We start from the raw sequence: 26,922 nt of genomic DNA on the forward strand, positions 1-26,922 counted from the left end.
GTATAGTTCAAATTACACACATACACATTATCTCTCAAATATTATATTACATACATTTTTATTGTTGAAAGGTTTGTCTGATAATTAACTATTTTGATGGGAAATAAGCCACAATTAAATTGAAAAATACAAAATATTGATCAAAATGTTTATCTGATGAAAATCGGTCCGGGTTAGCCGGACTTCCGGGTTATCAGGGGCCGACTTATCGGGGTTCCACTGTACTTAGTAAAAATCAAAGTAAACTACAGTAAAAACAATTAAAAATAACTTTATTATATTAATTATCTAATAAATTGTCCAAAACATAAACTAGCATTAGTACCTCCAAACCCGAAAGCATTTTTTAATGCTATTCTTCTATCACACTTTTTCCACTTTTGACTTATAATAGGAACAAAATTAATTTCATTGTCTTCTATATTTTCCAAATTTACTGTAGGAGGCAAAACCCCTTCTTCTATAGCTTTTATAGTAAAAAGAGCTTCTAAATTACCAGCAGCCCCTAATAAATGCCCATGTGCTCCCTTTGTTGAAGAAACAGAAATATTATTAGTGGATGGACCAAATAGATCCTTGATAGCTCTAGTTTCTATTGAATCTCCAATTGGAGTTGATGTGGCGTGTGCATTTATATATGTAACTTGCTTAGAATCTATCCTAGAGTCTTTTAATGCTCTCTCCATAGCTGAACGGGCTCCAGCACCATCAGATCTGGGAGCTGTCAAATGGGATGCATCTCCAGATAAACCATAACCTACAAAACACAAATTTAGGTTAAAAGGTAAATGTTAAGTTGCTTGTTAAAGTAACCTAAAAGTTCCGCATAAATGTGAGCATTCCTGTCTAAAGCATGTTGCAATTCTTCTAGTATTAAAACTGCACTTCCCTCTCCCATAACAAATCCTTCTCGTAATTTGTCAAAAGGCCTAGAAGCTTTTTCGGGTTGATCATTAAAAGAAGTACTTAAAGCCCTTAGCCTAGAAAATCCAGCTATTGACAGAGGAGATATACAAGATTCGGTGCCTCCACAAATCATAATATCAGCATCTCCATTTCTTATAAATCTAAATGAGTCTCCAATGGCATGTGCACCAGTTGCACATGCTGTGGATACTGAATGATTAGGTCCTCTTAAACCATACTTGATGCTTATTTGTCCAGCTGCCATATTGGGAAGTATTCGGGGTACAAAATAAGGGCTCACATGATGGTAGCCTTTTTTTAAAGCATCATAAGTACTACAAATATCTTGTAGATCTACCATACCCATTCCGACAGCTACTCCAGCTGTGTTTTTAGTATTCTCATCCATTTGGTCTAATTTTGCATCTTCCAAAGCCTCTTTGGCAGATATAAGTGCAAATCCGGTTGCAGGAGCCATTGTTCTTAATTCTGATTTACTAAAATAATTTGATAAACTTATTTTCTCCCCCTTGTCTTTGGCGTAGCCCCCAATTTTACATGGTAAAGATTCATATTCAGGACCTTCTAACCTTGTTATTCCTGATTTTCCTGAAATAATATTTTTCCACGCTTCTTTGACGCCGGTACCAACAGGGGACACTACTCCAAGACCAGTTACAACTACTCTTCGCTGCATTTTCCTATTTTATTTATATAATTTATATTTGATTCAGTTTCATTTTTAACTTTGGTATGTTTCTTCTTCTCACAAACAGCTGATAACGATGACAACAGCAAACACGCACACGAGACTTGGTCACACAGTCACTCCACTCGGCACACTTGGTTTTGTGTTCTGTCAGTTCTGTGTATACGTAGACTTACAGAATATACAAGATATGACAGGAGAAACATTTTATGCGCATGCGTCATTACTGGTCATTCATTATTCGATTCGCCATCGCCATTTTTCGTACTGTTTTTTGTAAACAAGCATGTTAGTGTACCTGTCAACACAAAATTAAGATAAAAAGCACTTAAAGAAAGTATAATTACTGAAAAAAAAGAAATACTAAAATAAAGAAGAACGTGCCTTAATTGTTTTTAATCGATTATTATTATGATCTCTGCACGAAAAGGAACAACGAAGCGGTGTTGTTATGGAGTGTGTAAGAGTGATACACGCTATAAATCATTTAAAGACAATACATATTATTTTATAAGTTTTCCAAAGCCTTGTTTGGAATATCGTAAAAAAAATATTAAAGCACCAGTGAAGATACATATTAAAACATGTTTACAATGTGCGAAATGTAATTTATGGGTAAAAAAATGTGGCCGAGGTGACAGTGGTTTTAGGTCGATTGATGATGTTACTAAAGATACTTATATTTGTTCACTACATTTTTATGGAGAGAGTGGCCCAACAGAAATGAATCCAGATCCTCTAAGCTGCCAAGAATTTCATGACATTGAAAAGTTAATTAGTAAGGTATAATTATTTGTATACAAAAGCACTTTTCTACTATTCACTATTTTTCGGAGGTATAACCCCAAACATGTTTTCAGGCGGTTAAAATAAGAACTACTTTAATGGAAAAGTATAAAACAGATAATTTGGAAGAAGAAAATGAACCTGATAAAATTGATATGAACATGGAAACCATTGATGATCAGGTAAATTTATACTATAACACGTATTAAAAACGTTTAGATTTAGATCAAATTTAAATATAATAATGGTTTTGTTTACAAATAAATAAGTGTAATGCCTAACCTCTCAATCAACTCTTTTCTTTTTGTGATTGTCCATGACATTTGAGGCATCCAGTTAATGTTAATTGAGTAGACTTATGGGCTTCAACGGAATTATAAATAAGAAGACCGTAAACGATTTTTTCTAGTGATTGATTCAATTTTGGAAATACCTCAAAACAGTTCAAAACTATTGAATTGCCGCTGTTTTTACATAGCGACTGCGCTTGCGCACGTCTCATGAAGAAATCGCCTGTCTGTGTAGAATCACAGAACACGAAAACAATTTTCCTCATTTTCTTTTTGAAACTATTTTCTCGTGACATATTTTTAACATGGGCACACATTGGATTAAACCATAATTAAATTGTAATCAAAATACTAAAATTCAGTGGGATTTTTCTTTCTAATTCTGTCATAGAATTTAAATTAAAAATTTATATTTTATGTTGGATATACTGAGGTGTGACATTTGTTTTGACATATTTGACAGAATGAGAAAGAAACGCCACCAAATCCAAAATTTTGTTATGGCGAAGTTTTTGAATTGATTATAGTTAAACATGGGAGAACATTCACATAGTAGATTTGAGAAATCTCTTGGATTGTTAACGACAAAGTTCGTAGGTCTGTTAAAAAGAGCGACAGGTGGTGTACTGGATCTTAAAGTCGTAAGTATGGTGACAAATTAATTAGGCAGAGAAAAAAAACATTTTTTTAGGCTGCTGATTTGCTGGCTGTTAGGCAAAAAAGGAGAATTTATGATATAACTAACGTATTAGAAGGAATCGGATTAATAGAAAAGAAAAGCAAAAACAGTATTCAATGGAAGTAAGTAGAAAATAAGTAATGATTCAAGGCTTAACTACATTTTAAAAATAAACAATTTTAACTGACAATCAATTTAATTGTATTCCAATTGCAGACCCTATTTTTTAACCAGCTCAGATCAAATAGTTTTCTCTACACTTTATTGAATATTATGTATACATTTTTTTGCTACTGATGACAAACTTAATTATACTGTAAAGTTATTGTACAAATTCAAAACAAATTGATATCTGTAACTTATTTTGTTTTTTTAAACTTTCTAGGTTAGCTACTACAATTACAAATTCTTGTCTTTTTCTTCTTCTTGTGCGTCTTCTAACAAACTTTAGCGATAACTTCTTTAAACGCTTCTCTATCTTTTACAACGTGAAATATCTGTTCAACACTGAGGTTAGTTCAATCTCTGATATTTCTCAGCCAAGATTTCTTCTTCTAAAGCCTTTTTCCCCTCTACTCTTCCTTGCATGATGGAAGGTCTGTCTTCAGCTGTTCTTATTAGGTGTTCAAAATTTATTCCTGTCCATTGTAGGATGTTTCTTAGCCACAATAGTCTTTTCCTTCCTATTGCTTGTTTGTAATTGGTCCAGCCCCAGGCAAGTTTACTCCACTGTTATAAAATTTTGACACTCGTGACATTTCATAGGTTAATTAAGTTATATCAGCGATTTGTGTTTTCTATGTTATTCCTTTAATTTTTAGATTGTTAGTCTGCTTTTATATAAAAAGCAGTTGTTTTTGGAACTCTTTAGCTACATATTAATTTAATATAATATTTATGGAATACCGTTGAGTGCCGACTAGATCAACCAAAAAAGAAGATGTATTTGGTTATTATTCTAGTGACTTTCTTGGGTGTGATTCTGTTTTTTAGTCTACTCCTTGTAGTAAAAATGCCTTTTACAAAATTAGGCTTTTATTCACATAAAACTTAACAGTAGAATTAATTTGAATGACAAAACAATTAATCAATAAAATAAACAATGACAAAAGAATACTAAATTATACTACATTCACCCGGCCCTATTTTTGAACAAAATCTTGCAAATATCGTGGTTTATTTTTAGTTCTAGCTGATTTACGGCTAGATTGAAAATCTGAATTTTCCAATCTTGGTTCATGATTATCATCAGGTACTTGATTGGGTTCTTGAATAGATAAATTTTCTATGTTCTCTGGTATTGATTCAGTAGTGGAATTCTCTAGTGTATTATTTGGGCTTTCATTTTCATCTTCATCATTATCTTGATTCAATAATTTCAGGTCACCTTTAGGAGCTAAATGCTTCGTTGAAACTGTACTTTTCTTTCCGTTTGGATACTGTATTAAGGCGTAATCTGAATTGGCTTCTAAAAGATCAACCTCTTCAACTAAAGGATCAAACTTACTTTTTCGTACAAATTTTCTTAGTAATACTTTGTCTGAATCTTTAAGCCATGATGGAATAGAAGTTCCGCTAGTTGATCTTCGCTGATATGTAAACAAACGTTCATGAGGTGTACAATTGGTTGCTGTACACAGTAAACTTCTTATAGAGTGCAGAGCATCTGGTAGAACAGTCTCCCATTTAGTGATGTCTAAATTTTTGGTTTTCAATGCTAGATTCACTGCTTTCCATATAATTCCATTGTATCTCTCGACTTGACCATTTCCTCCAGGGTTATATGGTGTTGTTCTACTTGAAGATATTCCTTTAGAGCAGCGTTTCCCAACCGGTGGGTCGCGACCCACTAGTGGGTCGCGGACAGATTTTAGGTGGGTCGCGGCGTGGCTCTTACAGTAGCTGAGTAGCGAACAGAGTACAGAATAGCGTATCATCAATATCATCATGGGTGAGGGATGGGTCACGAATATGAAAAAACATCAAAAGGTGGGTCGCCAGACATAAAAGGTTGGGAACCACTGCTTTAGAGTGTAGATAATTAATAAATTCTTGTGAAGTAAAGCTAGTTCCCCTGTCAGAATGTATATATGCCGGCATTCCATATAAACAAAACATTTGATTCAAACATTCAATTACTGTCTGACTGGATGTATCTGAGCATGGAAAAGCCCATGGAAATCTTGAAAATTCATCAATGATTGTAAGCATATAAGAATTTCTAGAAGAACCGGGTATTGGACCTTTAAAGTCAATATTCAATCTTTCGAACGGAGCTGTTGATTTAATTAAATGTGTATCATCTTCTTTCTTATAAAATCTGGGTTTAATTTCTGCACAGATTGGACAAGAGGTAATTACGTGTTTAATTTCATCTAAAGAATAAGGTAAATTTCGAATTTTTACAAAATGGTGCATACGAGTAATCCCAGGATGCGATAAATCTGAATGTAATTGATATAACTTGCTTGTATTATTTATATTATTGCATATTCTTGACAGTGCATCAGCTGCATCATTAGCCTTTCCTGGACGATAGATAATATCATATTTAAAACAAGAAAGCTCCAAACGCCAACGCAAAATTTTTTCATTTTTGATTTTACTTGTATGGTTTGTATTAAACATGAACGAAACTGATTTCTGATCTGTGATTAGTTTGAATTGTCTTCCTAAAAGATAGTGTCTCCATTTTTTCAATGCTTCAACGCAAGCATATGCTTCTTTTTCAATTGCAGAATGTTTTCGTTCAGAATCTGTAAGGGTACGTGAGAAAAAAGCAACGGGTCTTCCAGATTGACTCAGAGTGTCAGCAATAGCAAATTCAGAAGCATCAGTTTCAACAATGAGAATTTCTTTTTCATCAATTGTCCATAGAAGTGCATTAGCTATATCAGTTCTCAACTCCTCAAAAGCAAATACCAAGTCAGGACCTAATGGAAATTTCTTGCAATCTATAAGACCTCTAATTTTTGCTGAAAAATTATTAATCCATTTTGAGTAATGTGAAAACATTCCAAGTGCCCTCTGAAGACTTTTAGAATCATTCGGAACTGGTAAATTTAGTAGAGGCTTCAATCTGTCTGGATCAGGTTTCATTGTAGAGTTTTCTATTGTATATCCCAAAATATTTATAATTTTTTGATTGTAGTTACATTTATTTTGATTTAAAGTTAACCCATATTTTTTAACAGCATTTAAAAAATTCTGTAAATTTAAATCATGTCTATCTTGATCCTCACCACCAACTGTTACATCATCTAAATAAGCGTAAACACCTTGTAGATTTTCTTTTTTTATGATAGAATCAATGGCTCTCTGAAAACATGATACTCCATTGGTAACTCCAAAAGGAATATGACGGAATTGGTAAAGGCCTCCACTTGCCTCGAAAGCTGTAAATGGTTTGTCAGATTCGTAAATTGGTATTTGATGATATGCGTATTTTAAATCAATTGAGTTCAAAATTTTATATTTTGCTATCTTAGAGACCAGTGAATCAATATTCGGCAACGGATAAGCATCAAGTAATGTGAATCTATTTATTGTTTGAGAGTAATCAACTACCATCCGACGTTTATGATTTTCGTTTTTAGTTACCAACACTTGGGCCCTCCAAGGTGATTTACTTTCTTCAATAATTTCTTCTTTAAGGAGACGTTTTATTTCTTGTTTAATAAATTCTTCATCTTCCTGTGAATGCCTGCGAGATTTAGTAGCAATAGGGTGACAATTTTCTGTTAAATTGGCAAACAACGAAGGTGGCTTAATTTTAGCTTCAGTAAGACAGCATATCTTAAGAGGTCTTCTTGGTCCTCCAAATTTAACTTCTAAGCTTTCATGTTGTTTCATAATATCTTGACCCAAAATCACATCTGTACAAAGATTGGATAAAACTAAAACTTTTGTTTGATCATATTTTTCTTTATCAACCTGAATGTTTATTAAACAATAGCCTTGAATATTAGCTGAGAATGACATAGATGCCATAGAAACTTGGACCCCTTGTATTGGAAAAATTTTAAGCTTATTTTCAATAGCGAATTCATGATCTAAAAAAGTATCTGAGCTTCCAGTGTCTATTAAAGCGTTGGCATCAATTTGGTTAACTGTTACTTTGGCTATACATTTTGAAAGCGATTGAGGTGTTTCCATTGAAGAAGCGATTACCATTGTAGATGCTATAATTTAGTATTCTTTTGTCATTGTTTATTTTATTGATTAATTGTTTTGTCATTCAAATTAATTCTACTGTCAAGTTTTATGTGAATAAAAGCCTAATTTTGTAAAAGGCATTTTTACTACAATTTTATTCACATAAAACTTGACAGTAGAATTAATTTGAATGACAAAACAATTAATCAATAAAATAAACAATGACAAAAGAATACTAAATTATACTACACTCCTCCTGGTTAAAAAATAAACTTTAGTTCCCTCTTCCCTCAATCTTTCCTTTCACTCTTAGTTGAGCATATTGGTACTTATTGTTTCTCAGTTTGTGGAGTAGGTATGATGTTTTTCAACTTTCACTGCATTGAAAAGTTCTCATTATTTGCCTATTCTATGCACTACTTCCTCGTTTGAGGAATGTGATATCCATGAAATTTTAAGGATTCTCCTGTAGATCCACATTTCAACTGCATAGAGAAGAGTCAACCAGATGTAGCATTTTGATAATCATAGTCGAATTTTGAGTTTTATTCGGGAATCACTAGCAGGCTTTTGATTTTTTAAAAAGATTTCTGGCCTGTTCTATGCTCAATATAATTTCTAGATCAGGATTTAGTCTGCTATTGAGCTATACTCCAAGTACTTAATATTGACCTCTTCTAAAATGTGCCTGTTTATTATGCAATGTTGAGGTACATTCTGGTTTTTTCGGATTAACATCACCTTGGTTTGCTTAATGTTTATTTTCATGTAGAATTGCTCACAGATCGAGTTGGTCCTATCGATGAGTACTTGTAGAGCCAAGGTGGAATCCGTTTTCAACACCGTGTCATTGGTGTATCTAATGCTATTGATATTTATGCCATTCGCCTTGACTGCATCCTTGGAATCCTCCAGTGTCTGTTTAAATAGAAATTCGGACTAAAGATTAAATAATAGGAGTGACAGAACTCACCCTTGTTCAACTCCCCTCCTAATTTCTACTTTTGTGGATGTGGAACCTGGAACCTCAATCTTAATTCTGGTGTTTTGGTCCCAGTATAAGTTCTTTATTATAGTAGTTTGATGTCTTTCCCATCTAAATCAACTTCTTGAAATCATTCTAATAATGTCTTAGTCTATCGAATGCTTTTTCGAAGTCTATGAAGAATAAAAATATATCTCTCCATTTTTACAATAGGTATCTTCTTCTTTAGGTACCGTCTCATTAAGGAGGTTGGTAATCATCACAGCTATTTTCACTTTTGAGATTGCAGCTCGGAACAAGTCGACGGAACTGCAATTATACCACTTTCTCAGATTGTTGAGCCAGGAGATGCGTCTTCTTCCGATACTTCGTTTTCCCTGCATTATAGTTTGTAGCAACACATATTTATCCGCTCTCATAACGTGGCTGAGATACTGTGACTTTCTTATCTTAATCGTATTCATAATTTCTTTATCCTTTTGCATCTTTCTGAAGACCTCAACATTGGTTATTCTATCTACCCAACTTATTTTTGAAGTTATACTTCTTTAGGTGCGATTGAGAGTAAAATTTCATAATTCTGCGCGCATGCGCACACAAACAGTATGCCGTTTAGTTAATAAACTTTTCAAGTTATGTACAGTCCGTCTAATTTACTTACCGTTGCACATCATTATCTACGCCAGAGATCTAAGTTGACATAGTTGCCAAAGTATAAAAAAATCCTGAATCCATTTTAAATCAAATAGATCACATAATTATTGTAAACGTTGATTATACAACAAAACAAATTAATATTCAATGTAAATAAATAAAAACTTAAGAGAAATAGAGAACAAGAATTAAGTTATAATCATTTAAGATTTGCAGTGCAAGCGCTTTTGCACTGCATTGTTTAATTATTAAAAAACGGCTCCGAACTCTTGGGAGAAGCCGATAGGTTTCTTTGTATATGTCTACAATAACAACTAAAAAAGTTGTCAGATACCTCGATTATTCCAAGTCGTGATAAACTTAGGTGAAATTTGTATTTTTATAGTAGAAGATCTTTTTATAGTAAAGTAAATAATAAAAACAGTAAATATAATAGAACAAATACTTATAGTAAAGAATATAAACAAATATGAAGTGTTATCACCGCAACTGTCAAATAAATGTTACCAATTTATTCTAAAATGTCACCTTCATTCGATTACAGTGACAGTGTGTTCCGAACAAATGTGCTTCATAAAAACGCTTTATAATCCATTTATACAAATTAAATGAAACATATTATTGTGTATTTCTTTAGGTTAACATTAATAGAAATCTTCAAATATTATTTCTACGCGTATATAATAAAATATGTCTAGTGGCTGTAATTCCAGTGTACTCGGCAAAATGATTCTAAACATTATTTCCTACCGCCAAATATTTCGTGTTGGTATCATGCGACGTCACAGGCTATGACGCGGATGACGTGCAACGGTTAGTAAATTAGACGAAGTATATAAATATATCAGTGCAAGAAAAGGTGCGAAAAGAATATATTAGTGTTTTTAGTAAATATATTTATTATAATTTTTGTGTCTTTGGATTTGTCTTCCTCAGGAGTAAGATGAGTATTATTAAAACATTTTATTGTATATTTATTATACTTCACCTTGTCTGTTTGTTACCGTGAATTGTCATTAGGTCCGTCCGAACCAATACAGACACAGTCCTCGTAGCGTATTTGGTATAGCATTCGGCCAGAGATCGAGAGGTCTTGAGTTCGAATCCGGAGCAATCCTATACTTTTTTTTATTTTTTTGAAAGCGGTAAACACAAAATTAGTTTGGTGTTTAAAAAAAATTAAAACAAACTGTTTAAAGTTAATTTATTTTTAAGAAATCATATAATAGAAGTATAACTTCTTACGTGCGTACAAAGTACACACACATTCTTTTTTTAATATTCTTCGGTAGGTATTCAATAGGTTACTTGATTTTCTAACATTTTTTAGGCCTTACACAAGTAAGTATCTACCTGGATCAGACACTGAAGAATTTTCCTCCAAGATATCTGAATTAAAAAAGAAAGTAGCGAAATTAAATGATTATGAGCGTGAGCTGGATCTACATAAACTATGGATTGAACAAAGTATAAGGAACACTACTGAAGACTTAGAAACTAGGCAATATTTATATTTAACAGATGAAGATTTTTCAAATCAGTTTAGCAGTAGTGACACAGTTGTGATAGTTAATGCACCTGTAAATAATAGTAGCGTAACATTTGAAGTAAGTAGTTTTGTCATTTATTCAGAGTAAAACTCATGAATTTTAAGAAAAATTGAGTTTAGCTTAAAATTTAATAGTTTTTACTAGTGATGGTTCTCGAATACTAAAAATCAACAAGTATTCAATTCCTGAAAGTTCTCGAGATGTCTTAAACGCTTAAATCAAAGTATTCAAATACTGACTGAGGAAGCTGTAGCTATATTATTAACATGTTAATCGCCCAAATGAAGCGAAAAATATCACACCACCAGGCCGAACTTAGACAGACTTTAATATTCACCCTAGTAGTGAAGGTTGCTGTATGTGTGTAAGAGAGTGTATGAGCACAGGTTCTGAAATCCAACTGTTGGGTGTCATGGCAATTAACATGTTAAGGTAATAGTTCGTGGGTATTAAGGTATTAGGTCTTGGTACTCAGATGTCAGCAGTTATTTTTAAATGCTAATATAAGCAGAGAAGTTAGTTTTACAGAGAAATATTTTTGGGGGTCAAATAATATAATAGTATAGTATATGGCTTCTCCAACTCACATGGAACAAGATCTGAAAACACTTGAGATTACCAATTGGAAGAACAAAGCAAGGAACAGAACAGAATCGCGGAAAATCCTAAAACAAGCCAGGACCCAAAAAGTGTTGTCGAGCTATTGATGATGATGATGATTAGTATATGGCTTAACGCCCTGTTTTCTAGATCCATTTTACGGGGTAAATCAGTCCCCATGATCATTGCATTTGTTCACTAATATGTCTCCATTTCTTCCGGTCTATTGCCTTCTCTTTCCATTTTGTAATTCCTGCCCCTCTTAGGTCCTCCTCTACTTCAGTTACCCATTTCGATCTGGGTCGACCATGTTTCCTTTTTCCTCCTGGTTGCCATAATATTATGGCTTTCGATACTGATTGTTGTCTCCATATATGACCCAGCCATTTGGTTCTTTGTACTTTTATTTTCTTTACTATATCTTCTATCTTCTCCATCTAATTCTTCTAAAATTTCTTTATTCGTTCTCCTTCTATACTCTTGTTCTTCGATTCTCACCGGACCCAGTATTGTCTTTATTATCTTTCATTCGTTTATCCTTAATTTCTTAAATTTTTGAATTTCTGTTGTATGTATTTTTCGTTCTCTATTTCCTGAATCTTTAGATCTATCCATTGTCGTTTTTGTTTTCTGTTTATTTTTTGCTCTCATTTCTCAGTAATTCGTAGTTTTCCCTGTCTTCTTCCGTGTTTGTTCTTATCCATTTTAATCTCGCTTCCACTTTTTTTCCATAATTTTTTGACATTCAATATTGTACCATTATTTTTTCTTTTCCTTCTTTTTTTTGCCAATTGTTTTTTCTGCTGCTTCCTGTATGGCGTCTTTTATGCAGCTCCACTCCCGTTTCACATCAACACATTCTTGATTGTCATCCATTATTAGATATTTTTCCAGTTCTTTCTGATATTTCCTTCTTACTCTTGGTCTTCTTTTAGTTCTTCAGTGTCCCATTTCGTTTATTTGCTTTTATTTTTTGCTATTACCATGAAATGATCTGAGTCAGCACAGACTTCTCTATAAGATCCTTACATCCTTAATTGATGATTGCCTCCGCCTGTTTATCAAAATATGGTCTATCTGAGATTTAGTTTGCTGATCTGGTGATATCTATGTTATTTTGTGTTTGTCAGAATGTGGGAACTTTGTACTGCTTATGACCATATCTGTTCTTGTTGCTAGGTTGCATAATCGTTGCCCATTGTCATTTGTCCTTTCATGTAGGTATTGTGTATCTTCCTGCTACAATTTCAGTGTATTGTTCTTTCCCTATTTGGGCATTGAAGTCTCCCAGTACCATGATCGTGTCCTCTTTGGGTATCTTTTCTATTTTTCTTTCATTTTCTATAGGCGCATATACATTTAGTAGTGACATATTGCTTGGTTTTGCTTCTATGCGCAAATATGCAAGTCTGTTACTTATCGGTCGAAATTGTAGTATTTTTTGCCTTACATCTCCGAGTATCATAAATAGTCTGGGCAGATTATCGGCGAATAGGCCATTTTTGGGAAAAGTTATTTACCAGCAATTTTATTGCTCTTTCTCAACACAAATTTCCATATCTTTAGAAGACTCATAACATATATTAAAATAACAAAAACTATCCATATTACGAGTAAAAAATGCCAAAAATACCAAAATTCCAATCAAAAATTAGGTTGGAGAAAATGATATCTCAAAGTTCAAAATCGGCATACGTTTAAAAAAATGCATTTTCTCGGCTTCCCATGGAGCAATTTTCTTCATTTTTCTTTTTTTGTTCCCAAGTAACTCGAGTAGAGCCATCTAACTAATGCATTATTAAATGTGAAAGTTGCTTTTGTTTTGTTATAATAAATTAATTTATTTATAAGAAAATAAAACTACATATTTTTTGCAGTTGTAGACTTTTTTAGATACACTTAACACAGTTGTACCTTTTGACGTTTAAAATACAAAATATTCTCATTTGAAAGCTGTATAATTATTTAACAATCTTTGTTTAAACAAATTAAAAATTTATTGTGGCTTATTTCCCATCTAAATAGTTGATCATAAAAATGCCACAAGGAAATAGCTTCAGAACAACAAACTAAAAATTTTTGTTATAATAAATAAATTAATTTGTTATAACAAAACAAAAGCAACTTTGACATTTAGTAATGCGTTAGTTAGGTGGCTCTACTCGAGTTAGTTGGGAACAAAAAAAATGAAGAAAATTGCTCTATGGGAAGCTGAGAAAATGCATTTTTTTAACGTATACCGATTTTGAACTTCGAGATTCCATTTTCTCGAACCTGATTTTTTATTGAAATTTTGGAATTTTTCACTGGTAATGCCGATAGTTTTTATTATCATAAATGTTGTGAGTCTTTCAAAGATATGAAAATTTGTGTGGAGAAAGAGTACCGAAATAAAAAGGAGATGACATGCCGGTCAACTTTGACCGGTTGTATCTTCGGAACCACTAATCGCAATTAAACGTTTTTTCTTTTAGAAGAAGTGTCCTGCTACGTTCTTTCCAATACCGATTTCATAATTTAATTTAATGTAACATTTACCGAGATATTCTATTTGTTTATAAACCAAAAAATAGTTTATAATTTTAAAATATTCCTGAGGCCGTTTATTAAGTCCAATTTTAATTCTGTAAAGTACATTAGATAGGTATAGTGCCTTTTTATAAAAAAGTATAATTATTCTTATGTATCATAATTATTATGGATATTATTGTGACCGTAAATTTTTAATTAACAATTTAATTGTTGCTAAACTGTTCATTCAATTTCCATCGGCTTCTGGAAATATTATCTATACCAAAAGGGCTTTTACGTCACCAAGTTATTTAATTATTGATAAATAATTATTAACCTAAAATTTTAGTTAAAAATTAAAGATTTTGTTGGAAAAACCCGCATTTTCCGAAGAAAATTTTCATCGAAGTAAATCGGGAAAAACATATCTCCATGTAGAATATAACTACAGTGAATTTTTATTTGGGTATTTTTGGTGTAAAGTTAAAATCTTTGGAGTTATAGAGCAATAATTGAAAAAAACACGACTTGGGGCGCCATTTTGTTTATAAAAAATGTAGCACACTATCTGCGAACTTTGCATATCTGTATGATTAATATATAGAATCATAAGATTCGACTCCAGCAATAAAATTGCTGGTAACTAACTTTTCCTTGTATTTTGCTAATTAGCCAAGAGGAAAATTCTACTCGATATTGCCCAAAATTTTTGTCAAATTATGGATACCCTACGTATTGTATATCTTGTTTAAAAATAGTCCTAGAATTTTTTATAATACACCATTTTAAAATAAAGACAATAAGCTTTATTTTTATTGGACAGTGTATATACATAAATGTACAAGAAAATAAGTTATAATGAGAAATTTAAAAAATAATCGTAAAAATTATCAAAAACGATTAAAAGTATGTATAAAACTTTGAAAAACCATAATTAACTTGCTTAAAATTAGTCGTACAACCTTATACAATAGACCATTTTAAAGATAACTGATTTCTATTTCCACTATATGTACCATTGCATATACCTAAAGCTAAGTAGAAAAAAGTTACAGAACAATGTTTGAGAACTAACAAGGAAAATGGGTTCGGAAACTGTAAATTCTAGAGACTTCTACCAAATGTCATTTTAAAGTGGAAGAATGAGTTTTTTTCCATGAAGCATTGCCTGTACCTATATTCCCGTGGACAAAAGTTATGGGGCAATAAACAAAATTGCTTTCTTTCGCGTTTTTTTGCTGTTTTTTTAATATATTTTTGTAAAAAAATATTTTTTACTTTAAAAGGTGATATTTTGGTAGTAAATTTAACCTGGAACAATTTTTCTGTAGACGTGTTAGGGACTAATTAATCCCTTCCTCAAAAAGGCACCTCTTTAAAACTCCTCGGTTTTTTCATGTTTAGAAGTCCATTTACCACATGAAACAATAAAACCCCGTTAACGTTGTAGTTCCTTTTAGCTGTCTTATTTTGAACATAATCAGTAGTCTACTAAAGCGTGTGATACACACGCGAGTAAGTACGCGAACTTATGGCTCGGCGACCTTTTTCGCGCGTGTATCACAGCAAGTACGCGTACTTTAAGTCCGCCGAGTAAGTACGCCGTCGATCCAACAAGTTTGAAATCTTACTCGTAACCCGTACGTGTATCACTGCCGCGAGCCTCGAGCCATCATGTTATTGCGTTTAAAGTTACACTTATTAAGCAAATTGCCTAGAAAGAATTCAATCGTTTATTGTTGAAAGGAGACAAGTTACATTTTATAAGTTTTGAGTAACCCGTAAAACACCATTTTAAGCTTTTTTGATTATTTGTTTTTGAGTAAACCTAATTATTTATACTCTGTTTTATCCTCCTGATGAAAATATTAAATATAACCCTCTTATCTATGATATTTTGTTTGTTACCCACACTTTTCGATTTCGTCTTTTTTTATTAGTACATATTAAAAATATACAGTATGTCCCTGTAAGTTGTATCCATATGGAAAACTTTTTTATTATTAATTTTACGAAAAAATGTTATTCTTCATAAAAAGCTCTGCATGGTCCAAAACCTAAGATTTAACCATCAAATATAAAAATTTTTGAATATTATACGAGTTATGTCAAAAAGTTTGAATTTCACTCAAGAGTAAAGTAGCTTTATTTTTCACAATATTGAAAATTGCTATTAAGAAAAGTTGTTTGGAATTAAAAACTATATTCTAGTATGCAATTACATCCTTCTAATTGAAAATTTTTTTTTGAAAAATTATGAATAACTAACCTTATTTTCAGTTATTTCAATTCAGATAACTCTTTTATTATTAATTTTACGAAAAAAAGTGATTCTTAATAAAAAAATTTGCATGGTCTAAAACCTAAAATACAACCATCTTATGTCAAATTTTATCAATTTTATACGAGGTATGTCAAAAAATATAAATTTCGCTCAAGAGTAAAATACGTTTATTTTTCACAATATCGAAAATTGTTATTATGAAAAGTTATTTAGAATTAAAAACTATGTTTTAGTATGTAATTACATCCTTCTAATTGAAATATTCTGAACTATAAATATACTTTACTTTTGATCTAAATTTATTTTTCTTGACATACCTCGTATAAAATTGATAACATTTGATATAAGATGGTTGTATTTTAGGTTTTAGACCATCCAGAACTTTTTATTAAGAATCACTTCTTTTCGTAAAATTAATAATAAAAGAGTTATCAGAATTGAAATAACTGAAAATAATGTTAGTTATCGGTAATTTTCCAAAAAAAAATGTTTTCAATTAGAAGGATGTAATTGCATACTAGAATATAGTTTTTAATTCCAAACAACTTTTCATAATAGCAATTTTCAATATTGTGAAAAATAAAGCTACTTTACTCTTGAGTGAAATTCAAACTTTTTGACATACCTCGTATAATATTCAAAAAATTTGATATTTAAAGGTTAAATCTTAGCTTTTGGACCATCCAGAGCTTTTTATGAAGAATAATTTTTTTCGTAAAATTAATAATAAAAAAGTTTTCCATATGGATACAACTTACAGGGACATACTGTATAATACGATAGGATAACGATACGAAGTACCTATATAATACGATAAAATTCCTAAATAGCACAAAGCATATTCTCTCGACGACATCGCAATGAGTTATGAGTAAGTCTGCCGTGTATCACCGACGGCGAGCCGAGTAAGTCCACGATCTTTAAACCCGCGTACTCAAAGTTTGCGTGTGTATCACACGCTTAAGAAATCCAGTTACTTTGACAATGGGAGAGCTAAGGATTGCAGCACAAGAAATTTCATTTTACACGATAATTTCAAAATATTCCAAACTTTTGTCCATGAGTGTATTTTCTGTTAATTTGCTCTATCTTGCATTCAAATTAAAACTGATTTTTTTACCATAACCTATCAGAAATGTTTATGGACCAATTAAAAACCTATAGGTAAGTGGTGGATAGTTTTTAAACAGAAATTTTAATAAATTTTAGAATGTAGAAGATTCATTCCAGCTACATTTCAACTCAAGTACAACACCTATAACCACAAGACTTTTGGGAGAGGTTCCTAAAGATGATCAGGGAAATTCTAAAAAAAGGAAAAGGGTACGTATGCCAATAAAGTTTATGGTCCTTTTGTGTTTTTGACAATTTAGGTTGTTAATGTAGTATAAAACAATATAAATTTATTTTGACAATTACACTCTTCTTCTTCTTCTTCTTTTTGTATAGACGTGACTCTATGTTTGTCTTTGTCTGTTTTTTCAATGTGCCTCTAGTAAGTTGTCGTTCCATCGTTTTCGTGGTCTTCCCACTGATCGTCTTCCTATTGGGAACCGTATCTCGCTGTCCTGACTACCCTATTGTTGTCATTCGGCTTATGTGGTCATTCCATTCTATTCTTCTGTTTCTTACCCAGTTATTAATGTTATCCACCTTGCATCTCCGTCGTATATCTGTACTTCTAGCTCTGTCCCATAGTCTTACCATCGATTTTTCGAAGGGTTTTCATCTCCGCTGTTTCGAGCCATCTTTTTGTCTCTTGTAAATTCTGCCTTTCATTTCTTTTCCGATATTTTTATTTCTCCATATTGTGTCATTCAGGCAACCTGCGGTTCTATTTGCTCTATTCACTTGATCTTTCACTTCTGTTTCGAGCCTTCTGTAGCTAGATAGTGTGATGCCTTGGTATTTAAACTCCATCACTTGTTCTATTATCTGACCTTCCAGCTCCAATTTACATCTTATTGGATCTGCTGTTATAACCATGCATTTTGTCTTTTTTGAGGAAATTAACATGTTAAATTTTCTGGAAATTATGTTGAATTGGTGCAGCATACGTTGTAAATCATCTTCACTTTGAGAGATTAGTATTGCAACGTCCGCATAGCAGATTATTTTAAGTTGTTTTTCTCCCATTTGGTATCCTTTTTTAGTTCTTACTTTTTTTATTATTTCGTCCATGATCAGGTTAAACAGTAAAGGACTCGAGGAATCCCCCTGTCTTATCCCATTGCCGGCTTCAATTGGGTCAGTTAGTTCATATTCCACTTTTACTTTTATTGTGTTGTTCTGGTAGATGTTTTCTATCGTTTTAATTATTCCCAGAGGTACCTCTCTCGAGTATAACAAGTGGATAACGTCCTTTAATGTGACCCTGTCAAATGCTTTTTTAAGGTCAACGAAACATAAATATGCTGGTTTGTTGTATTCCAACGATTTCTCTTGAACTTGCCTCATTAAAAATTTAGCGTCAGTGCATGACCTTCCCGACCTAAAACCTTGTTGTTCTTCCGCTAATGTTATAATTTCATTCAATTTGTTTGTTATCACTTTTGTTGTTAATTTTAATGTTGTGTTAAATAAGTTAATCCCTGTGTAATTCTTCGGGTCTGATTTGTCTCCTTTTTGAAGAGAGGTATTAGGATGCTTAATCTTCATTCTTGTGGTATTCTGTTTTGTTCTATTATTTTTTGTATTAGTTTTAGTAGTTGTTTAGTTAGATCTTGTTCTCAGTACTTTAGGAGTTCGTTCGATATTCTGCCCTCTCCTGGAGATTTTCTATTTTTTAATTTTCTTAAATGCTTCCTTTACCTCTCCCTCCTCGATGTTTATTTCTTCATTTGTCGTAACTTCAGGTGTTGGTGGTTCATTATCGTCGCCTTTAGCAAATAGAGATCGGAAGTAGTCTGCCCATGTTTCCTTCTGAATGTGTTTCGCTTTTATTAATTCGTTCACCTCCTTTCTTTGCCCTCTGATCATTCTCCATTACATGTCATTCTTCATTGACAATTACACTGGGGTGCAAAATTAACCGGACACCTTAAAAATGGGTCATTTTTGATGTCTCGAATTTCCTAAACCTGTTGTCAGATTTAAGTGATTTATTTAATATATTATAGACTTATTCTTTAGCAATATCACTGTAATAGTATTGTTGCTAAAAAGTTAAAATTTCATTGTATACCGGGTGTACCAATCAAACTGTGTTTTTTTCTCAAAGTTGGCATCACCCTGTGGAATATTCTAGCATTTATAAAATACTGAAAATAAAATCCAACTGTAGCCTCATGTTTTCTCAACATTTTGTTTTTTGATTCATTCGCTTACATTAGACCATAAAAGCCATATTAGCCACGTTTCTACGGGTCATATTACCCGTATGTACGCCAATGGTGAATATTAATTTCTTACTTGTATGTTAAAAAATGTACAATAACTACGTCTTAAATATTTCAAACCAAATTACGTCACCAGATTTCATTTGCATATCTCAACCGGTTTTAAAGCAATAAATAAATCATCAGTTTGTAAGAAAAATTTCAACACCCTCAGACATCTCTTCAACATCTCAGAAACGAAGCATTTGCGTACATAGGTTTATAAAGCAAACTGTCATTATTTTTTCATGTAGAATTACCCCTTAAAGTTTGCCATACTTATTTAAAAAAACACCCTGTATGGATGAAAAACATGGCTAATTATTAAAGTACCTAACTTTTTTATGGCCGGCGAACGAATCAAAAAACAGAACGTTGAGAAAACATGAGGCTATAGCTGGGTTTTAATTTGAGTATTTTTTAGAGTATTCCACAGGGTGATGCGAAGTTTGAGAAAAAACAATTTCATTGGTACACCCGGTATACAATGATAATTTAACTGTTTAGCAACAATACTATTACAGCGATATTGCTAAAGAATTATAATGTATTAAATCACTCAAATCGGACAACAGGTTTAAGAAATTATAGACATTAAAAATGACCCATTTTTTTAATGAGCGGTCGTGGAGTAACGGCATACTCGCTGGCCTCATACGCCAGTGCACGTGGGTTCGAGCCCTGCCAAAGACAAACCATTTTCATTTCCAATAATAACACGAGCCGTCTCACCGTGCCTCGGAGAGCACGTAAAGCCGTCGGTCCCCCTGAGCTAGTGTACATCGGCACTAGTTACTTCAAACAGGGTTAAAGATGTAAATGGCGCCGGAACTGTCCGAAAGGATCTCCCCGGCAAAAATGCCATACGATATTATTATTATTGCCCATTTTTAAGGTGTCCGGTTAATTTTGCACCCCAGTGTATTTGTAAAATACTACTGAATTGGATTTTACCTAACTAACCTTTTCTTTAACTTATAGTGGAGTCAATGGAGTTTTTACTTACGAAAAATATCAAACAAGATAGAACTTTTTATAATTTCATTAAGAAATGTATAATAAACAACTTATCAAAAAGTTTTACTCCAAAAGTCGGTGCTTAATTTTTTATTAATCAAATGAACTGCGAAATTAGTTGTTTTTTTAATACCTAGGAAAATATATTGTGAAATATAAAGGCACTTTATTCTTGAGCGAAGTTTGATATAAGATGCTTCCATCTTAGATCTTTGATCTTTCAGAGCATTTTATGAAGAATAACTTTTTTTCGTAAAATCGATAATAAAAAAGGTTCCCATATTTGCAATTGCATCAGATTCGGATTCAGCATAATCAAAAACAAAATAGAAACATTTTTGACCAAGGTAAAATGATGAATTCAACGATATTTTTAAAGTTGTTTATACAAAACAGATTTTATTGTTTTAACAATTTAATAAACAATTAGCGGCTAAATCTGTGAGAAGAACTTTTTACTCCAACATATTCATAAACCAACAAAAAAGGTTTTAGAAAAAAAAGCTTGTTTGATTTTTCCGAAACAATGAAGATTTCCGATCTTCATTGACTCCCCTGTTATTAAATAATCAAAAAATCATTTACCTATTTACTTTCAGAATTTTCCACTAAACGCAAAACTTTATTCCCGTGTGCATTTAATTTATTATTAAAATTATTGTTAAATAAAATATTATCATTTGGATAATTAAGATAATACTTAGTATTTATTTTTATTTTAGCTTTTAATACAAACAGAAGATGATTCAAACTCATCGGACTTAAAATTTATCGACGAGGAGGATTCAGATATAGTTACTGCTCAAATATTGTTTAAGAAACATAAAAGTAGTTACTACAGTCAAAATAAAAGGACAGTAGATCAAGATCTGGACGGTAAGTATTTTACCATCCTTATTGATGGCAATACATCAAAAACTAAATACACAGCTTTTAAGTTTAATAAGATATGCCTTAGATTTATCAGAACAAGCCTTAGAATATGCCTTCCTTTTTGTGGATGATTCATCATCATCATTCAACCCGGATCTATCCACTGCTGGATATAGGTCTCCCTGTTTTGTGCTGTTTGTGTGGATGCTTAGTCACAAGTTCACAAGGAATTCATAATAAATGTAAATAAATGCTGGTCCTAGCTTGCGTGGGGGAGGAGCTTTGAATTGAGTAGGGGCTCTTCAGTACTTCACGGAAGACGGACTGGGAGGGGGATGTCCTCAACCCCGACACGGCGCGTCCCAATGGCTGATAGGGAACGTTCCTGTAGATATGCAGGTCAGGTACGAATAAGGTTAAACCGAATAAGTACCCGCGGATCAACTGAGGGCATGACATAGGGCAGCAGCTACGTCATTATTGCACTGGGGCTGTGTGATTCATACAGGTCTGGTGTAAAATACTCACAGGCGGCAACTACATCTTAGTTCAACCGGCTGTGATACTGCGATCAGGCAGGCAACGGGAAACCACCTGATTATCTTCCCAGAGAGCGTTATGAAATGACGACTAGGCAAGGAAATTCTGTGCTTTACAAACCGGCTAGCAACCGGCGCCGCCCGTATCGATTCCGGGTCGAATGGTGTGAAATGGGCGACCGGGCAGATGATTGTGGACGACCAGGCAATATCTGCGAAATGGGATACTGGAAGATCAAACTTAGCATTACGTAAAAAACACCGCATAGCAACATGGAATGTTAGGGGGCTGCTAGAGCCAGGTAAATTGTATATATTAGAAAATGAACTGATCAAGGAGAAGATAGATATCTGCGGGATATCTGAGACACACTGGGAAGGCCAAGGACATTGGGAAGCCACTCACTATAAAGTTTTCATGTCAGGAGCTAACAAATCAGGACAAAAAAGCGTAGCAATATTAATTCAAAAACGTTGGGCAAAATATGTACATGAATACCTTCCAGCAAATGATCGTATAATAAAAATAGCCCTAAACGCTAAACCAGTCAAAATGCACATTATACAGGTATATATGCCAACATCCGAAGCGACAGAAGATATAGTAGAAGAAACATACCATCTGATACATGAAACCATCTCTAATATACCTAAGAAAGAACCAATGATGATAATAGGAGATTGGAACGCAAAGTAGGAAGAACGAAAGTAGACGAACATTTGAAAGGAACGATAGGTGAGCATGGCTTAGGCGAGCGAAATGACAGAGGTGAACGGCTCCTTCAATTTGATATCGATATGGATCTCAGTATAGTAAACACAATGTTTAAACATCATCCGCGAAGATTATCAACATGGTCTTCGCCTGGAGGACGATACAAGAACCAAATAGATTATATTCTTATCACTAAACGATGTAGGAGCTCTGTAACCAATGTGAAGACAAAACCAGCTGCAGACTGTGGTTCGGACCATAAAATGCTACAAGCAGAATTTCGCATTAAGTTGCACAGTAAAACAATTGCAAAAAAAAAAAGACAAAAATTGGTTCGAAAACACCCGGAAAAGTTTAGAGAGGCACTAGCAAAAGCTGACCTACCAGTGACTACCGGAGACCCTGAGAAAACGTGGGAATACACAAAGAAGTTGATCACCGAAGCCATCAACAACACAAATCCCAAAGAAAAAATAGATATGAAAAAAACATTGGATGACTGAAGAAACTCTCAACCTTGTAGAAGAAAGACGAAAACTTAGAAACGGCACGTCAAATTCAATACAAAAAGAAATAGAGATAAGCACCATAAATACAACTATAAAACACTTGTGCAGAAGGGACAAAAATAATTATATAAAAAGCATATGTGAACAACTAGAGGAACATGCTGACCGCCAAGAATCTAGAGAACTTTTCTCCAAAGTCAAATATCTAGCGAGAGAATTCAAACCACAGACACTGATCATCAAAGATAATAGTGGAAATACCATAACAAACCCAGACGGTATCGCAGAGGTTTGGAAACAATATTGTGAAATACTATTCTCTAACAACGACCCAGGCCATAATACAGAGAAAAGAAGTTATGAAAAAGAACCTCAAATATTGAAATCTGAAATTGAGTCGGCAATAAAAAAGCTAAAATGTAGAAAAGCACACGGAGAGGATGGAATAACAGCTGAAATACTCAAAGAAATGGGAGAATTAGGGACGGAAGTAATGCTTAGAATTTGCAATGAGATCTGGAATACCGGAAAGTGGCCAAATGACTGGGGTAAACTCACGTTTATTCCCATATACAAAAAAGGTTCTCCGACAGATTGCAGTAATTAGCGTACAGTAGCGTTGATATCTCACGCGAGCAAAGTACTTCTAACAATAATCAATGAAAGATTAAAATCCATTCTCTTACCGCAAGAGCAACAATGCGGATTCGTCACAGGTAGGGGAACAAGAAAACACATTCTTAATATTCATCAAATTATCGAATAATCTCGAGAGTTTAACATAGAAACATATTTGTGCTTTGTTGACTACTCCAAGGCCTTCGATAACGTAAAATGGGATAAAATGTGGCATATACTTAGAGAAATGGGTACGCCAGAACATCTAATCTATCTATTACAAGCACTTTATGTAAATAACACCGCTAATGTAAGAGTTAATAATGTGGTTTCGAAAAAGTTCAAATTAAAATCTGGAGTGCGGCATGGATGTATAATATCCCCCATACTATTCAATATATATAGTGAACACATTATGCGTCAAGTTTTTGAGGAATGGCAAGGTGGAACAACGATAGGAGGAAGAAAAATAAAAAACCTACGTTATGCTGATGACACTGTTATCTTGGCGTCTTCACCAGAAGAACTGGAAGAAATTATGAATAGGCTAGGAACGGTGAGTACAGAATATGGTTTGAAACTAAATATACAGAAAACCAAAGTAATGATCATCGATAGAATCAGAAACAACCAACCGGAGATAAGAGACTTGGCAGGTTACGAAGTGGTCAGACAATTTAATTACTTAGGCTCCGTTATTACTAACAGTGGAGGATGCGAAGACGAGATCCGTAGGCGCATCATAATGGCCAGATCAGCAACAGCCAAACTCACAAAAATATGGAAGAATACTGACATTACAAAAAACACAAAATTACGCCTTGTTCGAGCGTTAATATTTCCTATCGCCACCTACGCTTCAGAGACTTGGACCATCAAAAAAGCAGATTCAAAACGTATAATGGCATTTGAAATGTGGGTCTACTGGAGAATGTTGCGCATACCGTGGACCGCACATCGCACAAATAATTCAATATTAGCCGAACTTAACATAAAAACTAGACTCGGCATAACTATCAACCAAAATATACTGAGATATTTTGGACATATAATTAGAAGAAGGGAAGGCATGGAACGAATGATAGTTGAAGGCAACGTAGAGGGCAGAAGATCCAGAGGAAGATCTCCATTACGATGGTCGGACCAAATAAGGGATATGACTGGTTACTCGTTCTCCGAAGCAAAACAACACGCACAGGAGAGAGAGGATTGGATAGAAATAGTCAAACGACTTACATGACGCCACTACATCCTTACGAAGGAGAAAAGATAGATACTTCGAAGAGTTTCTAAATGAAATACCCACAAAACAAAATATGAAGAAGACAAAGAACTGAAGGAAAATACCGATCAAAAACGAACAGAGGAAAGACCGCCTAATGAAAAATAAATGAAAGAAATAATAAAGAAACTAAAGAAAAATAAGAGCCCAGCAAAGGATAAAGTAACAGTTGAAATATTCAGATAAGGAGGACCGGTACTAATTAAGCATTTGGAAAAGTTGCTGAAAGAAATATTGAAAGGAGGACACATAACGAAAGAAAAGACTGAAGCCATACTGCCCAATTCATGAAAAGAGGTGAATAATGATAGGAGAATATCAATGTGGATTCAGAAGACGAGGCAGCGCAGTTGATCAAATTTTCCTTCTGCACGAAATACAAGTAGAAAGCTATGAATATGGGAAATCTACAGTGGCCCTATTCATCGACATAACAAGCTTTGATTTAGTAAAACGGAAAGAAATATAAAAGGCATTACGTGAAATGGGAATTAGTTAAAATTTAATAAGGATGATAAGTGACACCCAGAAAAACAGAGAATAGGGTTAAAATACATGAAAAAAAAAACAGATTGATTTAAAGTCAGTGAGCGGATGCGACAAGGGGACCCACTGTCATCACTGTTGTTTAGTATTCTTCTTGAAATTGTCGTCAATGAATATAGTTTTGAAAAACATTGAATAAGAAAAGACTTGTTTCCCCCTTTTTGTATTTATTGCTATTTTGCATCAAGGGTAATAGATTTAATCATTTTTAGCCAGTCATATCTTTAGAAAATTTTAATAACGCTTTTTTTCATTACGACTTTGCTCCAAAATGAATTATTTTTAATCAATTTTTTATTTAATATTCCCGACATATTTGAGAGGGAGGGAAAGTCAATTATTACTATTGAAAATATCACAACGTTTTCTGCAAAAATCAAACAGAATGCCACCTCTGACATCCAAATGTACCTAAATTACGTGCATAGAAATCGGCCCATTTAAAAATTTGTTAATTTTTGATGTCTCGTATTTTCTAAACCTGTTGACCGATTTAAGTGATTTTTTTAATATGTTATAGCCTGATTCTTTAACAATATCGCTGTAATAATATTGTTGCTGAACAGTTAAGTTTTTATTGTATACCGGGTGACGAATCAAACTGTGTTTTTTTCTACAAGTTTGCATTACCCTGTGGAATATTCTAGCATTTATAAAATACTGAAATTAAAACCCAACTATAGCCTTAGGTTTTCTTAACATCCTGTTTTTTGATTCATTCGATTATGTTGGATAATAATAAAGTTAGGTACTTTAACAACTAGACATGTTCTTCATCAATACACGATGTTTCCAAATAAGTGGGACAAACTAACGGGTAATTCTGTATGAAAAAATAATAGACAAGGCGAAATCGGCGGGTTCGAAGGGAAAAATATTCCCATGAGATTTTTTTGCATAATCACATTCGTGAGACATCCCAGAATAAGGTTCAAGAAGTCGCCTACGTGAAAAGTGTCCCAATTTTTTTTAACAATTTTTTTTAATCAAATTGCAAGAATCAATATTTTTGGCTTGAACCATTTTTTCTTTAATTTTTTGGACCATTCTGGACAAAAAAGGTCTCCAATAACTTTTCTCTAAAGTTGATCGTTTTCGACTTATAAGCAATTTAAAATTGAAAAAAACGAAAAATGGCGATTTTCAAGGCTTAATAACTCGGTTAAAAGTTATTATTATGAAAGTCAATATATGACTAAATCAAAGTTTAAAGCCCCCCCTACAAGATCCTGAAGAAATTTTTGTCATTATTTTATTACTAAGCTGTTATTTTTAAGAAATAATAATAAGCGCCATGCACGTGTGCGGAGGCTGTAAATGCTGAGTGCGAGAGAGAA

At 33.2% G+C, this 26,922-nt stretch overlaps 2 protein-coding genes across 2 annotated transcripts in view; one reads left to right on the forward strand and one right to left on the reverse strand.

Annotated features, from left to right (window-relative positions):
• Window positions 1–255: 255 nt before the first annotated feature.
• On the reverse strand, window positions 256–1,719 carry LOC114336384 (3-oxoacyl-[acyl-carrier-protein] synthase, mitochondrial). The gene is made up of 2 exons (XM_028286742.2): window positions 814–1,719; window positions 256–757 (listed from the first exon to the last, which is right to left on the reverse strand). The coding sequence occupies exons 1-2, from the start codon at window positions 1,601–1,603 to the stop codon at window positions 285–287; spliced, it is 1,263 nt and encodes a 420-aa protein (XP_028142543.1). The 5' UTR covers window positions 1,604–1,719; the 3' UTR covers window positions 256–284.
• A 175-nt stretch (window positions 1,720–1,894) lies between these two features.
• The window catches only part of LOC114336383 (transcription factor E2F5), a 28,080-nt gene continuing 3,052 nt past the window's right edge, over window positions 1,895–26,922 (forward strand). The window contains exons 1-7 of the mRNA XM_050646908.1: window positions 1,895–2,398; window positions 2,476–2,583; window positions 3,219–3,332; window positions 3,383–3,492; window positions 10,495–10,771; window positions 17,319–17,432; window positions 21,226–21,379. Coding sequence (XP_050502865.1) covers window positions 2,027–2,398; window positions 2,476–2,583; window positions 3,219–3,332; window positions 3,383–3,492; window positions 10,495–10,771; window positions 17,319–17,432; window positions 21,226–21,379 — 1,249 coding nt within the window. The 5' untranslated portion in view covers window positions 1,895–2,026. The remainder of the gene's footprint in view (window positions 2,399–2,475; window positions 2,584–3,218; window positions 3,333–3,382; window positions 3,493–10,494; window positions 10,772–17,318; window positions 17,433–21,225; window positions 21,380–26,922) is intronic.

Source organism: Diabrotica virgifera, chromosome 3, assembly GCF_917563875.1.
Source record: "Diabrotica virgifera virgifera chromosome 3, PGI_DIABVI_V3a".
In the NCBI taxonomy this organism is placed as follows: domain Eukaryota; kingdom Metazoa; phylum Arthropoda; class Insecta; order Coleoptera; family Chrysomelidae; genus Diabrotica; species Diabrotica virgifera.

Bases quoted from the DNA above. Each gene is read 5' to 3' on its own strand.
- LOC114336384 (XM_028286742.2), bottom strand. From the start codon at position 1,603: ATGCAGCGAAGAGTAGTTGTAACTGGTCTTGGAGTAGTGTCCCCTGTT. The intron at 758-813 runs GTTACTTTAACA...TGTGTTTTGTAG, and splicing joins CATTTATGCGGAACTTTTAG to GTTATGGTTTATCTGGAGAT.